The 12,801-nt window shown below is 44.9% G+C and overlaps 1 protein-coding gene across 2 annotated transcripts in view; it reads left to right on the forward strand.

Annotated features, from left to right (window-relative positions):
• The window catches only part of ATXN10 (ataxin 10), a 62,291-nt gene extending 59,714 nt beyond the window's left edge, over positions 1 to 2,577 (forward strand). For both annotated transcript variants that reach the window (XM_027702539.1, XM_027702540.1), the window contains one exon: positions 1,890 to 2,577. In XM_027702539.1, the coding sequence (XP_027558340.1) occupies positions 1,890 to 2,077 (188 nt within the window). In that variant the 3' untranslated portion in view covers positions 2,078 to 2,577. The remainder of the gene's footprint in view (positions 1 to 1,889) is intronic.
• The last annotated feature ends 10,224 nt before the right edge of the window (positions 2,578 to 12,801 follow it).

The following is a 12,801-nucleotide window of genomic DNA, read 5'->3' on the forward strand; positions in this document are numbered from 1 at the left end:
TCCCAGGAGAAGAGCCAGGGAGGGTGGTAGCATGTTTCTCACAGTCCACTGGGAGAAGTTCACGTTGCTTTTTGGCACTGGTGCAGTGTCCTAAATCAGACCTGGGAAAGACCTACAAGGTTTTAACCTTGGTTCGTCAGCATTCATGAGCTTGCCTGCTTTGCTGCTCTGAAATCAGTTCTTACCACTGCTGCTAATGACTGAGAGTCTGCCTGTGTGATTTTATTTCCTAGGCATTTTTTTGTTTTATATGCTCAAATGTAATCTTTGGTGGAAATGCTCAGTTTATGTAACTTCAGTGTAGCTTGGCACTTGTCTTTTCACTTAACTATAGCAGGGATGCACTGACAGAAGAGAATACATGGATATTCTCTGTCTTATTCACCTGTTAAGGCTCTGATGTGATGCATAATTTTTTTTGGTGTTAATTTCTCTCCTCTGTCATTACCTCACACTGGAGTTTTTTTAACCACTAAGGTGTGCAGCATGTTCCCTGGCAAAGTATAAGGAGCTCTGTCAGAGGAAAAAAAAAAAGCCTTGTAGTTGTTAGTGCTTTGTCATTTTTTACGTTCAATTCTGGACTTCTCGAATGTGAAAATAAATATAAACTGCTACTAAAAGGCAGGGGAGTGTTTCACAGGGCTGTTCCCTGCTGGGTGTGTCCAGGCTGCTCTTCACCCAAACCCTTCTCTCTCTGTTGGGGATGTGTGAGATAGGTGGTGTGAGATTGTGTAAGGCCAGTTTCTCTCCTCTCTTGTTTTGTCTGAGGTTCCCATTTTCCCCAGCTGAGGAGTTTTTCCCTCTCCTCACCCCCTGGCAAATGCCAGAAGAACACCACCTTATCTCTGTGCTTAGACACTCTCCAACCCAAAAGACGTCAAGGAGATGAGTAAATTATGCATATTCCTCCCCTGGATGTGAAGCTACATGTAGTAAATAATTGGTGCCCTGCAGGCAAACCACTTGTGTGATTCAGAAAGGGTAACTTGGGAAAGATTGTATCAAACAGCCTTTCAGCTGGGACCAACATCTCTGACACTTCATAAAATGAACACTGTAGTTCACTTGGAAGATGCCTGGCTGATAATCCTGGGAATTTAAATCCTTTGTCTACAGCCCTGACATGTGCCTCAATCCTGGCCCCAAGGGACCACCTTAGAAGGTGAATGAGTTGCAGCTTGTGCCCGTCCCAACGTCAGCAGGAGCTCCCTGCCCGTGATCCTGGGGTCTGGTCTCCTGGAAAGTGTGTAAAAGCTCCCAGGCACAAAGGACCCAGCTTAGGTAACATTAGAAGTTAAAGAATTTTAAGTGTCTGTGACATTATTTGTGCTGTTTTCAGATATTAGCCAGGATAATTTCTCTTTTTCTACATCGCTTCAGCTCTTGCAGTGAAAATAATAGTTGTTTTTCCTGGACATGATTTACAGCTTATTTTGTTTGCCAGTGCTTGCAAGTGTAGTGTTAAAGTGTTTGGATCATAAGCAAGTCACTGATTTTTTTTATTTAATCCCACTAGGAAGATCATTGGAATATTTCAATGAACTGTAATTTTGGTTTGAAACAATATCTCCATTTAATTCTTGCAGTTCATTTGTATTTTTGTTAGGGTTTTTTTTCTAGCACAAAGCCTAGTAGACTTGACTGAAGTTAATGGATATAACTCATTCTATTAAAAATTAATATAAATTAAGTTCCCTCCTATGCAAGTATTTGCAGGTTCAGTGTCAACACCTGTCTTAAATGTCTTGCTTTTTCAAACCCCTGATTTCTGCCGGGTTTCGAGGTTTAAGGGATTGGGGGAGGGCAGAGGGAGGGGAATGCAGTAATGAATTGCAATAAACAATGTTTCATCTCTGAATAAATGACCAGTCCTTGACTGTGCCCCCCAGTTGTGAACCAGTGGGCAGTGTTTGCCATCCGGAACCTGACGGAGCAGAACGAGCGGAACCAGGAGCTGCTCGCGGGGCTGGAGGAGCAGGGGCTGGCAGAGGGCTCTGCCCTGGACAGCATGGGCTTGGAGATGGAGAAACAGGAGGGCAGGCTAATCCTCAGGTCTGCCAGGAAAAAGCCCTCCTGAGCCGAGGGGTATTTCTCCTATGAAATAGTTTTCCCTGCTCGGCCAGTCAAGATTTCCTCCTTTTCAGTCCCAGTCTGCTGGAAGTGTCACATTCCTTGTCAGAAAAGCTGCCAAATGATGCTTCTGCCTCACCCTCATAAACAACAGCACACCTCTGTGTTTCCTGAACACTTGGGTAAATCAGCCTGTGGAACAAAGTCCTCCTTGTCAGTGGGTTGGAATTCTTGTTTCCTTGGTAGAAGGGCGTCACAGATGCAGTATTGAGTTGTTACAATTTCCTTTGCTGAACCTGGAGATAACTGTGGTTAAAAAACTCTCCAAAGAAAGAGCTGCTTTGCAGGCTGCCCTCCAGTAAAAGATCTGTGCCGAGTCAGGAACTAAACAATCAAAGTTTTCAGTCATGGGACTCAATTATCTCTATTTATCTAAGGATCGACGGGATGTTGGATGTACATAAATATTTAGTGAATTAAACACAACATGCCTTCTGTGTATTTAAATTATGAGTAAACCTTCTTTACTACCTTGTTACCTTTCAGTCTTCATGACAAGTGTATTAAAACCAAAGCTGAAGCTGTTGTGGCAACAGATGCTGCATTCCTTTGCACTGGGGCATGTCTCTGTTTTGGAGACTTGGGTGTTTGTTTGAATTTTATTTGTTCCTTTGGAGGGTAAGTCAGCCCACTTTCCTTTTATTTTGCACTTCTCATGGGTTTTCTGAACTCTGGCAGACTGCTGAAGAGGTAGTTTCTCACTGTGATTAATTCTAGGAGTTTCTTTTCACCCCTCTGCCTTTCCAAAACATTGACAAAACTCATTTCCAGTTAATTAATTCAAGAGAGGCAGAAGAATGGAAGGCCCTGCCTCTTCATTTTGGGTACCCTCCTGCATTGTTGTTGGACCCTGCCACTGTGGAATGTGGCATGAATGAGATGGGGGGAAGGGGGGTGAAGCCAGGGTGGGGGGGCACAGTTAACTCTGTGTGTGCCACAGCTTTGCCCTGGAAGCCAAGAAATGTAACCCTCCGTGCACGAACAAAGCAGGAATTGCAGCCTGATATTGCTGGTGCTTGTGTGTTGTTACTGCCCTTTGATTACCTCCAGTGATCTCCAACTCGCAGGGCTCAGGAAAGTTAGTTTGGTGGCATTTAATCCCATTCTTAAATGGAAAGGCAAGTTTATGTCCTTAAACTCCACGTGCCTGTAGCCAGCCTTCAGCCATGGGCATCAGCTTATGCTCCTCCAGTTCAGTTTTTTGGTTTAAAAATGGAAAAAACGTGGTACTTTGAGCTGTGGGAAGTCCACAGCAGTACAGAACGGTGCTGGGGAGCAGAGCTGGGCTGCTGAGGTGGTTTCAGGTTAACTGGAGGATCTGTGTCTTCCCTGGTGGGACTCTGGATTTGACCCAGTGGGATTTTAGATCCCTGTGGGGTTCAAAGGCAAGGATCCAACAGTTCTGTCTTCAGCCCTTTCTCAGGTAAAGGGGGTCTAGAAAGGGATGATGGCAGTAGGAATGAAGACACTAACTCTTGGTGCTTTTAATGACTTCTTACTTGGAAAACAAATGGGGAGAAAAGTGTTCTTTGTGTTAGCAAAGGGTAAATATGGCTATAACCAAAGTGCTCTATTTGCTTTTTAAAAATATTTGGACAGTAACATTTTTAAAACCTGTTGTGTTCAAGTGCTGGTTTATAAAGTTGTGTCTTATACAGGTGGGTGCCTTTTCCTGGCTGAAGGGAAAAGGAATATGGTTGTGGTTCTTCTTGAGCGTGTGGTTTCTCAATCATTTCCTTAAGCCTTAATTCTTGTGTTTAGGCCAGAATTCATTTAGCAGTATCATTAGTGTGTCACATCAGATTTACAGCTGGGTTTGTAGGGGTTTTTTAATCTTTGTCTCCATAACACAATGAAAGATTCATACTTCTCACCCCTAAGTGGGGGGAAAAAAAGAATTCTACTCTTATATATAAAAAAGCATTATTCAGAAGGCTGCGTTATTCATCTTTAAAAGGAAAGAATTAAACTTTTGCTAACAAGGTACCATCAAATATAACACTATCTGAAATGAAGATGTTTTCCATTGAGTAATTATAAAGCTTCAAACATTTTTATTTTAGTGCCACTACTTACGAAACTCATGTTAAATGATTTAACAAAGTGAGAAAAAACATACAGAATTATCCTGAACAGAAAATGAACTTTCTGTGTAAGGAAAAAATGCAAAGAATTTCCTTTTATTTAGGGTGATAAAGAGTTAAAATCCTGTTCACAAAGCAAATCCCAACAGAACTTTGGTTGTGGAAAAAGCAGTGGGAGTCCCTCTTTCCTTTTAAGCAGATGGGAATAGACAGAGTGTTTTTTTTAACTTGACAGTTGTATACTCACCGATGGAATATGCACAAGCCTGTAAATATAAGCCAAATAATAACAAACACAAATAAGTAGGAGGGGTTTGTGGTTTTCAGTGCATAATGAAGTAATAGTTGTGTTTTCAGAAAGGGAAACGTGGGGCTTTCACAGCAGAGAACATGCTGATTACTGTATTGTGAGGGGCTGGCTTTTGATTTTCCAGGATGGATTAATTCTCGGAACACAACAGGTTCCCTGTCCTCCCCCACTGGAGTCCCAGTCTCCAATAGACTCGTTTTATATGTGGGGGATTAATACAGCGCAGCAATCAGTCATAAAAAGCAAGCTTTAGTGAGTTTGTAAAGGGGCAGAACAGGCAGATCAAGTCTTGTGACCATCTTATTGCTTTCGAGTGCTTTCAAACAATGGTGCTCAGATTTTTTTGATTTTTTTTTTTAGGGTCTATTTGTTATTAAAAGGGAATAGGGAGTTGGTTTTTTCATCATAAGTGGATAGATTTTGGAAGAGCTCTCTTGCAAATTGTGAGAAATAAGCTGAAATGTTTGCAAAGCTCTGATTTTTTGACTGCTTCTAATAATTTAGCTTTGTTTTGCCTAATGTACCTGTAAAACACATTTTTAAATACAATCCACAAAACTCCAAATCCCAGGCACTTAATGCCATTGTCGCAATCTTTATTTAACAGTTGATATTGTATTTTGAGGTTGGTGCAGATGTTTGTGTAGTGAGACTGAAAAAAACTCCCCTTGATTTGCAAATGAGAAAGTACTGAAAATGTGAGGCTGTACCCAAAATTGCCTTCAGTCTTTGTACCAAACCTGAGCAGTACCTTTGGGTTAGAATTCACTGTCTGCTTAGAGTAGACTTACTTTTATTAAAAAGGGGGATTTATGAAGGAATGTGGAAGAATGCATTTTTAGGAATAAATTGTTCCCTGTGAGGGTGGTGAGGCTCTGGCACAGGTTGCCCAGGGAAGCTGTGGCTGCCCCAGCCCTGGAAGTGCCCAAGGCCAGGTTGGACGGGGCTTGGAGCAACCTGGGATATTGGAAGGTGTCCCTGCCCATGGCAGGGGTTGGAAGCAGATGATCTTTAAGGTCCCTTCCAACTCAAACCAGTTTGTGATTCTATTCTGTGATTCTTCTGCAGATGGAACTAGGAGAGCAAGAAGAAGTCACTTATTGCCGTGCTCCAGTTCAGACTAATTGTGAACTGCTGTGTGCTGAGAATTCATCTTGAGAGGGAGTGGAGAGAGTGGAGGATCCCTGCTCTGGGCACGAGCACAAAGCTGAGCTGCCTGTGAGTGTAACTGTGAGGGCCAGAGAAGAGGTGGTCAGAGGAGAAGCTGGAGCAGGTACAGGGGTGGTTCTTCATTGAGCAGGAACAGGCTGAGAGGAGCTGGCTGGGCTCAAAGGCCCCTTCCAGCCCAGCCCATCCTGTGCTTCCCTGATTCCCTCACCTTTCCCCTCCCTTTGCAATCCCTGCATCCTCCCGTGCAGCGAACATCCCCGTGTGTGCCGGGCAGCGGGGCCGGAGCGGATCCCTGCGGTGCTGTCCAGGGTCCTGACGAGCTGCCCAAGGCTCTGCCAACGAGCTTTTCCCTGGGGTGATCCCGCTCCGGTCGCTTGGAGCGTGGCCAAGGCATAGCCATTCCAGGGGAAGCTGTTCATGCTTTAGGCTTAACTGGTTACGGGAACTTCCTCTCCCAGTGATTTCTGAAAACATCCAGGAATTTATGAGAATGAAAAACTGGCATTTATTTCTCTGTGTGCCAATAGTATCCCTAAAATCAATTTTTTACAGACTTATCTATTCCCACCATAAATGTGAGTGATGCGTTTTCTTCTGGCATAATCCATCCCTAATTTGGCCTTATTGTAAGCTCTGAAAAACCTTAGTTTATACACTGAAAGCAGACCCGGGAGCTGAGCTACTGAATTTGCTGAATTAACATTCCAGTCCTGAGTCCAGTGTCTGTACAGGGCCTTTTCCACATCTCACTGGTAGGGTGCTGGAAAAGAAGTCCAGAAGTGAGGGATTCTCAGCACTTCTCTCAGAGCTGCCCGGTGGTGTCCATCTGATGTGGAACTGCCCAGCCTGGAGAAGGCAGCAGCAAATGGGAATGGATCTCGAGGGGTGGGAGAGGGGGAATCTCCATCTCTATCTCCTGGAAGATGGAGAACACGTCAGTCAAATGAGAGACTATGGTTAGTTTGCATCATTCCTCCTGTTCTCTGCACACTTGCAGAAGTTTGCTGTCCAAAAAGTACCTTTTAGGAAGAGCCTCCCTTCTCCAGGTAAGAGAAAAGAGATGTCAACTTTCAAATGTAATTTGGGTGGGATTGGCTCTGTGCTGCATTTAGTTGCCCTATACAGTCATGGAATCATTAAGGTTGGAGTCCTTATTGGAATCAAGGATACTCTGCAGTTATGCTCAGCATTTTCTGCAGCTTTACAGCTTACTTTAAAGGTAGTACATAATTCAGAAGAAATAGTTATAATATTTAAATAGTACAGAGAAAATACACAAATAAATCAGAGAATTCTAGTTTTGCATGGCTTTTCATGGGAGGTAGAGACAGAGGGAAGCCTGGAGCATTTAGAATAAACCTGCTGCTTTTTGCTGCACAGCATCTCACCTCAGTTCAGAAGTGCAGCTGCTGCTGCACTGGTGATGCCGTGGAGACATCCCAGAAGTTCCTGAGCAAGACACACTGTCATTGGCATTTGGCAGTGTTTAAACTTCACATGACTTCCATAACACACTTATGTTAAACTTTGAAGTTTCTTTTCATTTTTGTAGCACAAGCAAACATAAATTTAGAGACAAAAATCTCACAAAAGGAATTTCTGCTTGAATTTTTCCTTTTGTCATTCAGGAATTATTTCAACCTGTTTGTCCACTTGTAGAATTGTTATACCATGCCTTTAATTTATCCAGTCTAAACCTACTCTCTGTCAGTTTGAAGCCATTCCCCCTTATCCTGTCCATGCTCTTGTAAATACTCTCTCTCCATCTAAGTCCAAGTTGTCAGTGTTTAAAAAAAAAAGTTAAATCAAGCCTTGCAGACCAAGGCACTGTGGCAAGCAGTAGCCTATTATTTCAGGGTCATTTTAAAAGAAAAACAAAACAACCAATCAATCTGAAATTGTTGATAAACCATTTAAAAAATCCTGTTTTCCCAGACATGGAATGGGAGGGGGGTGGTATTTCTGTTCCTTACCCCCTTTATTCTGCACATGTGGTTCTCCTGCACATCACACCCTGTTCCTATTTTTGCTTAGAAGTGAGGTTGATTTATATGGACAAGGCAAGAAAAAAAAGAGTGTCATTAAAACTGCAGCACATTCCTCATCATTCTAAGCATTTGTGTAGCATCCAAGCATTGACTTACTTCTGTTTTCCGTGCCTTGTAAACTCTTGTGTACAGGAGTTGTTGATTACTATGTTTGGACAGACCTTGGCACCTCCTTTCGACTGCTGAGCATTAAATTTTGTTTAATAAGTGGGGGGTTTAGCCCCATATTTTATGAAATGGTGCAATTCCAGTCTTTGACCCAAGCTCATCTCTGTTTGTTGATACCAGGACGTGTCTGAAGTGCCCTCCTCAGTTCTGAGTACTTCTCATTGCCAGGGCTTTGTTCTAAATTACAGCCATCTGCTGTGAGCCTGCACCCCATGGGTTAATGTGTATTTTGATATTAGGACAAGCTTTCATTATGTTTTCCCTGTTTCCCCCCCTCTCCCACCCCCCCACTTTGGGACTTTAAGCTTTCTAGTTGAGCTGTTGTGGTGGCCACAAACAGGTGCATGTCTTACAGAGGGTCTCATTCTGCGGCTCCCACTGGTGCCCGTGGCCTCCTGAACTCCCCTTTGGTGCCTCCTTCCCCCTCAGACATTTCCATGAATGATAGCTTTTCAGCACCCTGGGAACAGCTTGTTGGGAAAAACCCTGGTCGTGGGGTGCAGGCAAATCCTCCACATTTCTCTGCGGGGGTTTGGTGAAAGGGCTGGCTCTGTGCTGCAGGTGGGATGTCCGGGCAGCCCCCACATCCCTGCTGTGCCCCCACCTCCTGCCTCTGGGGTTCACTGGGAGAAATCTGCTGCTCAATAATGCCGGGGGGCTCTCGCCACAGGTGCTTCTCAATTAAAATCCACTTTGTTTAAAAACTGCAGGCTTGTTTAACTGAGCCCCTGGGGAGGCTTGTCAGACGCCGGGATAGGTGACACAAATGGATTGGTGACCCTGTGGGGCTGCACTGACAATGCCATATCCTGGGGGACCAGAGGGCAGCGTCGCTCTTCAAACAAATCCCACGTTTGAGAAGCCCTGGTGGAATCCCCGGGACTTGGCGTTTTCAGTGTGGGGCCTTTTTAATCCAGCTTTTAGCATTTTTGTTTTGTTCCTGCTACCCTTCTCACCCCCTTGCCCTCAAGTGCTTTCTCCTTCTTTCTAGTTCTGATTTAGCTATTTAGAAAATACAAAGGTAAAAGGAATATTTTTATTTTTTCCTAAGAATAGTCTCTCTTTAGTATTCTAAAGATATTTGCAAGAAATTAATTGGTATGGCAAAGCAGGGTGTGGGCAGGGGGAGCCTTTTATATATTTAAAAAAAAAAAAAGTTGCAAGTTTTAAAATCACGATTTTTTTTTTTTTCCTTTATTTGCTTTTTAAACAGAAAGGAAAATGTACTTTTGGGTGATCCGATCTGTTCCCTGCCCTCTTAGATGTGTATTTTTAGCCTTTTGAACACATGTAATGTCCTCAGATATTGCTGACCAGAGCACTTTGAACTAACTGCAGAGGGTGGATGGGATGACTCAGGGGACTGGTAATTGAGTGCAGAGCCTTTTCACCTCCGAGTGCCCAGTCTGAATCCAGCCCGAGTTGGAGCGACCTGGTGGTTACCCTCAGCTGGGTGTTCAGTGGCCTGTCTGAAGTGAGTTGGTGGTCCCAGTCCATCCCAGCGGCCGCGGCCCCACCGGTGCCAACTGCGCGTGAGGCAGTGCTGGGCACGGGGCAGGCCCGGGCAGCTCCGGGGCCCCAAAACAGAGCCAGGCTCCTGCCCGGGGCCCTGGCAGCAGGAGCTGGTTGGTGCTGTGTGCCTGCCATGCTCTCTGTGCTCTCTGCCATGTCCTGCTCCCACAGCACCCAGCTCGGGGCCGGGGTTTGCTCTGCCCGCCTTGGCCAGGCCTGGGCTCAGGGGCATCCCACACGCCCTGTGTCATCCGGATTGGTCTCCTGACATCTCTGCTGAGGCTGCCAAAAGTAAGATTATTCACAATTGCGTGTCCAGGGAAGCTGGGGAAGGTGCTGGAGCAACAGGAGAGCTGAGGGAGCTGGGGGGGCTCAGCCTGGAGAAAAGGAGGCTCAGGGGGGACCTTCTGGCTCTGCAACCCCCTGACAGGAGGGGGGAGCCGGGGGGGGTCGGGCTCTGCTCCCAGGGAACAAGGGACAGGAGGAGAGGGAACGGCCTCAGGCTGTGCCAGGGGAGGCTCAGGTGGGACATCAGGAGGAATTTGTTGCTGGAAAGGGTGGTCAGGCACTGGCAGGGGCTGCCCAGGGAGGTTTGGAGTGCCCAGCCCTGGAGGTGTCCCAGGAAGGCCTGGACATGGCACTCAGTGCTCTGGGCTGGGGGACAAGGTGGGCATCGGGCACCTCATCAGGGTAGACTCGATGATCTTGGAGTCTTTTCCAACCCTAATGGTTCTATGGTTCTATGATGGTTCTGTGATTTCAGTCCATTTGTTTGACAACAGCAGTCACACTGGTGGTGGGTCTCCCTTCCCAAAGTTTCCACACCACCCCATCATTTTGAAGTCCTCTTTCTGAAGTGGTTTTACATTTTATCCCTAAAGAAGTTTTTTTTTCTGAAGCTAACCCAAAATGCAGTCGTTTTCAAAGTGTGAGGATAACATAGATAATTGTGACATTTTAAAACCCCTTATAGCTGGAAAAAATTCTTGCATAAATATCTTGTATGTTGGGAGTTTTAAAGTATAACCTCCATGTGTACTCTGAATGGTGCTTTAGTGGATTCCAAAGCCCACAGAAGATCCCTCTGCTGGCAGTGAGATTTTGGGTTGATGCACAGATCTATCTGTGGCAGTCCATTTGCAAGATCGTGACAATTTTCACATATAAAAGTCGAAGTAAACATGGATTACAGTATTTAAACTGTAGAAAGTTCTTTCTGAAAATGGGGAATTCACTATCCAGACCCATATTCCATTCAGGGGAACAATAGTAACAGTTGTAATCAAAATACAGTGTTTTCTCTCCCAGGTACTAAACTAAGCCCTTAGAAGCACATTTCTGATTTTTTTGCCCCAACTTCTAATGTTAACAGTGGTTTCTGCAAAAATAAGCGTTCCCTCAGAGTATTGGCAGCCCAAACAGAAAAGCTGAAACTGAAGGTAACAATAGTGACCTTATGAGGCTTTTTTCTCTAACTTGAAAAAAATGACTGGAGTAAAGAGCACAAATAGAAATAATGTAGGTTTTTAAGCTGTTGATTCTTGGTGTTGGTAAAAGGGTAAGGAAGGATCTGTATAATAGGAGATTTAAGTATTGCCTGTAGAGGAGGATAGAGGTTGCAGCTTTTGGAATCTGTGCACTTCCAAATAACTAGTTGGGCTGATTTCCTCATTTCTGGTCACTCACTCCTAGGTGATTAGGTCAGGTTTCACTGGGAGGGGATGGATTCTGGGTGTCAGTGAGGAATATGGGTTTTTTTTAGCCATCAGGAGGATATAAGGAGGCAGGTGGGAGAGCAGGTCTCTGGCTGGGAGCAGCACAGTAGGAGCTGAAGGGAAGCCAGGCTGGCTCAGAGCTTTCTCTTACCTTTTTGACATTAAGAAAATGTCAGGAAATTAACTCTTGAAAGAGTCTCCAAGGAGAATCCCAGACTGGCTGGTATCTCGAGAAATCCAGGAAAGAGGCAAAAATCATTGCTGCTTGCAGATCTGGAAAAGTGGGTAAAGCCAAGAAGGTGTTGGAAATGATTTGCCTCAGTTGTGAAAAAGATGTGTCACTTGTCTGGAGCTGACAGTGGCAGTGTCCCCTCTGTAAAGCTGAGGCAGGAGGGAGGACTGTGCACAGCTCTACCCTGAAAATGTGTTCATGGTGGAAGTGCTGGAAGTCTGGAGGAGATAAGTCTTCTAAATAATGATGGTTTTATGGATGAGGTCATGCTCTCCTCTCACCAAGGAAGGAGATGGAAAGAACTGGAGTGGAAAGAGTTGGCAAGGTCAGTCTGTCTTGTTGTCACAAGAGTGGCAGGAAGGAGACCTCCAAACAAACCAGAGCCCCGGGAGTGAGGCAATCACCGTTTCTTCCTGCTCACATCAAATTCCTGTTCCAGGCATTTCCAAATAAGGGTGAGGAGCTGAGCGCCGCCACCGCAAGATGACAGTGCAAGGCTGTTAAAACCAACACTCCTTTTGCCTTCTTTTTAAAATAATCCATGAATCAAAGTGCCTCTGTAACCTGCCACGCTCCAAAATAGACTGACAGGAACATACACAAATCCTCCTGGAAAAATAAATGACGAGAAAAGCTTTAGCTGGCAATTCCGGGGTAAGAACGATTGGCAAGTTGCACCATTTGACTCAACATGATTTTAATCATGGGCTGCTTGTTCATCTCAAGGGAAAAGATGTCACCATGTGTCTCGTGTGCAAGCACAAGGCACACAAAAATCACATGGCAGAAGTAGTTTTTGTATAATGGTAACAGTAGAAACAAACAAGAAAAGAGAACAAGGGGGTGAATTTCCTGGCTAAAATGAGTTAATCTGAGATCAGTGGAGCTTTACTAATCTGCACCAGCAAAACATCTGCTTTGCCACCCCTACCCTCAACACCCTCCCCTTTAGCTTCCCAGTGTTAGCAGTGATGAGCTGTGGAATGGACCAAACCACTGTGCTGCTGAGGGCAAGGAGGAAAGGGCAATTTTAGCCTGTCAGATTAGGGCAGTGCTGTCAGGGCAGGAGCAGCTCAGAGTCTGCCAGTACTTGAGCCCACTTATGCTTTGTAGACACTTCTAAATATTCGGGAAGTCTTCAAGTGGTGTTTTGTTTTCAAAAGCTATCTGGTGGCCTGAATGTCCCTACCCAACAATTAAACCAATAAATTCAGAGGCCAGTCTTTAAAAGTTCAGAGCTGCAGATGCTGCCACTGGTGCATTATTCATGGGTTTGGTTTTTCCCTTTGATATCTCTCTATGGTGTGATCTGTATAGCAGAGAAGAGCCCACATCTGTCTGTTTACACCACCCTGGAAATTCCTGTGGGCAACCAAAAAAGTCGACCACAAATAACTGCTGGGCTACCAACAAACATAGTATCTGGAGCGCC

This window comes from Neopelma chrysocephalum, unplaced genomic scaffold, assembly GCF_003984885.1.
Source record: "Neopelma chrysocephalum unplaced genomic scaffold, ASM398488v2 Primary Assembly neopelma1_188, whole genome shotgun sequence".
Lineage (NCBI taxonomy): Eukaryota > Metazoa > Chordata > Aves > Passeriformes > Pipridae > Neopelma > Neopelma chrysocephalum.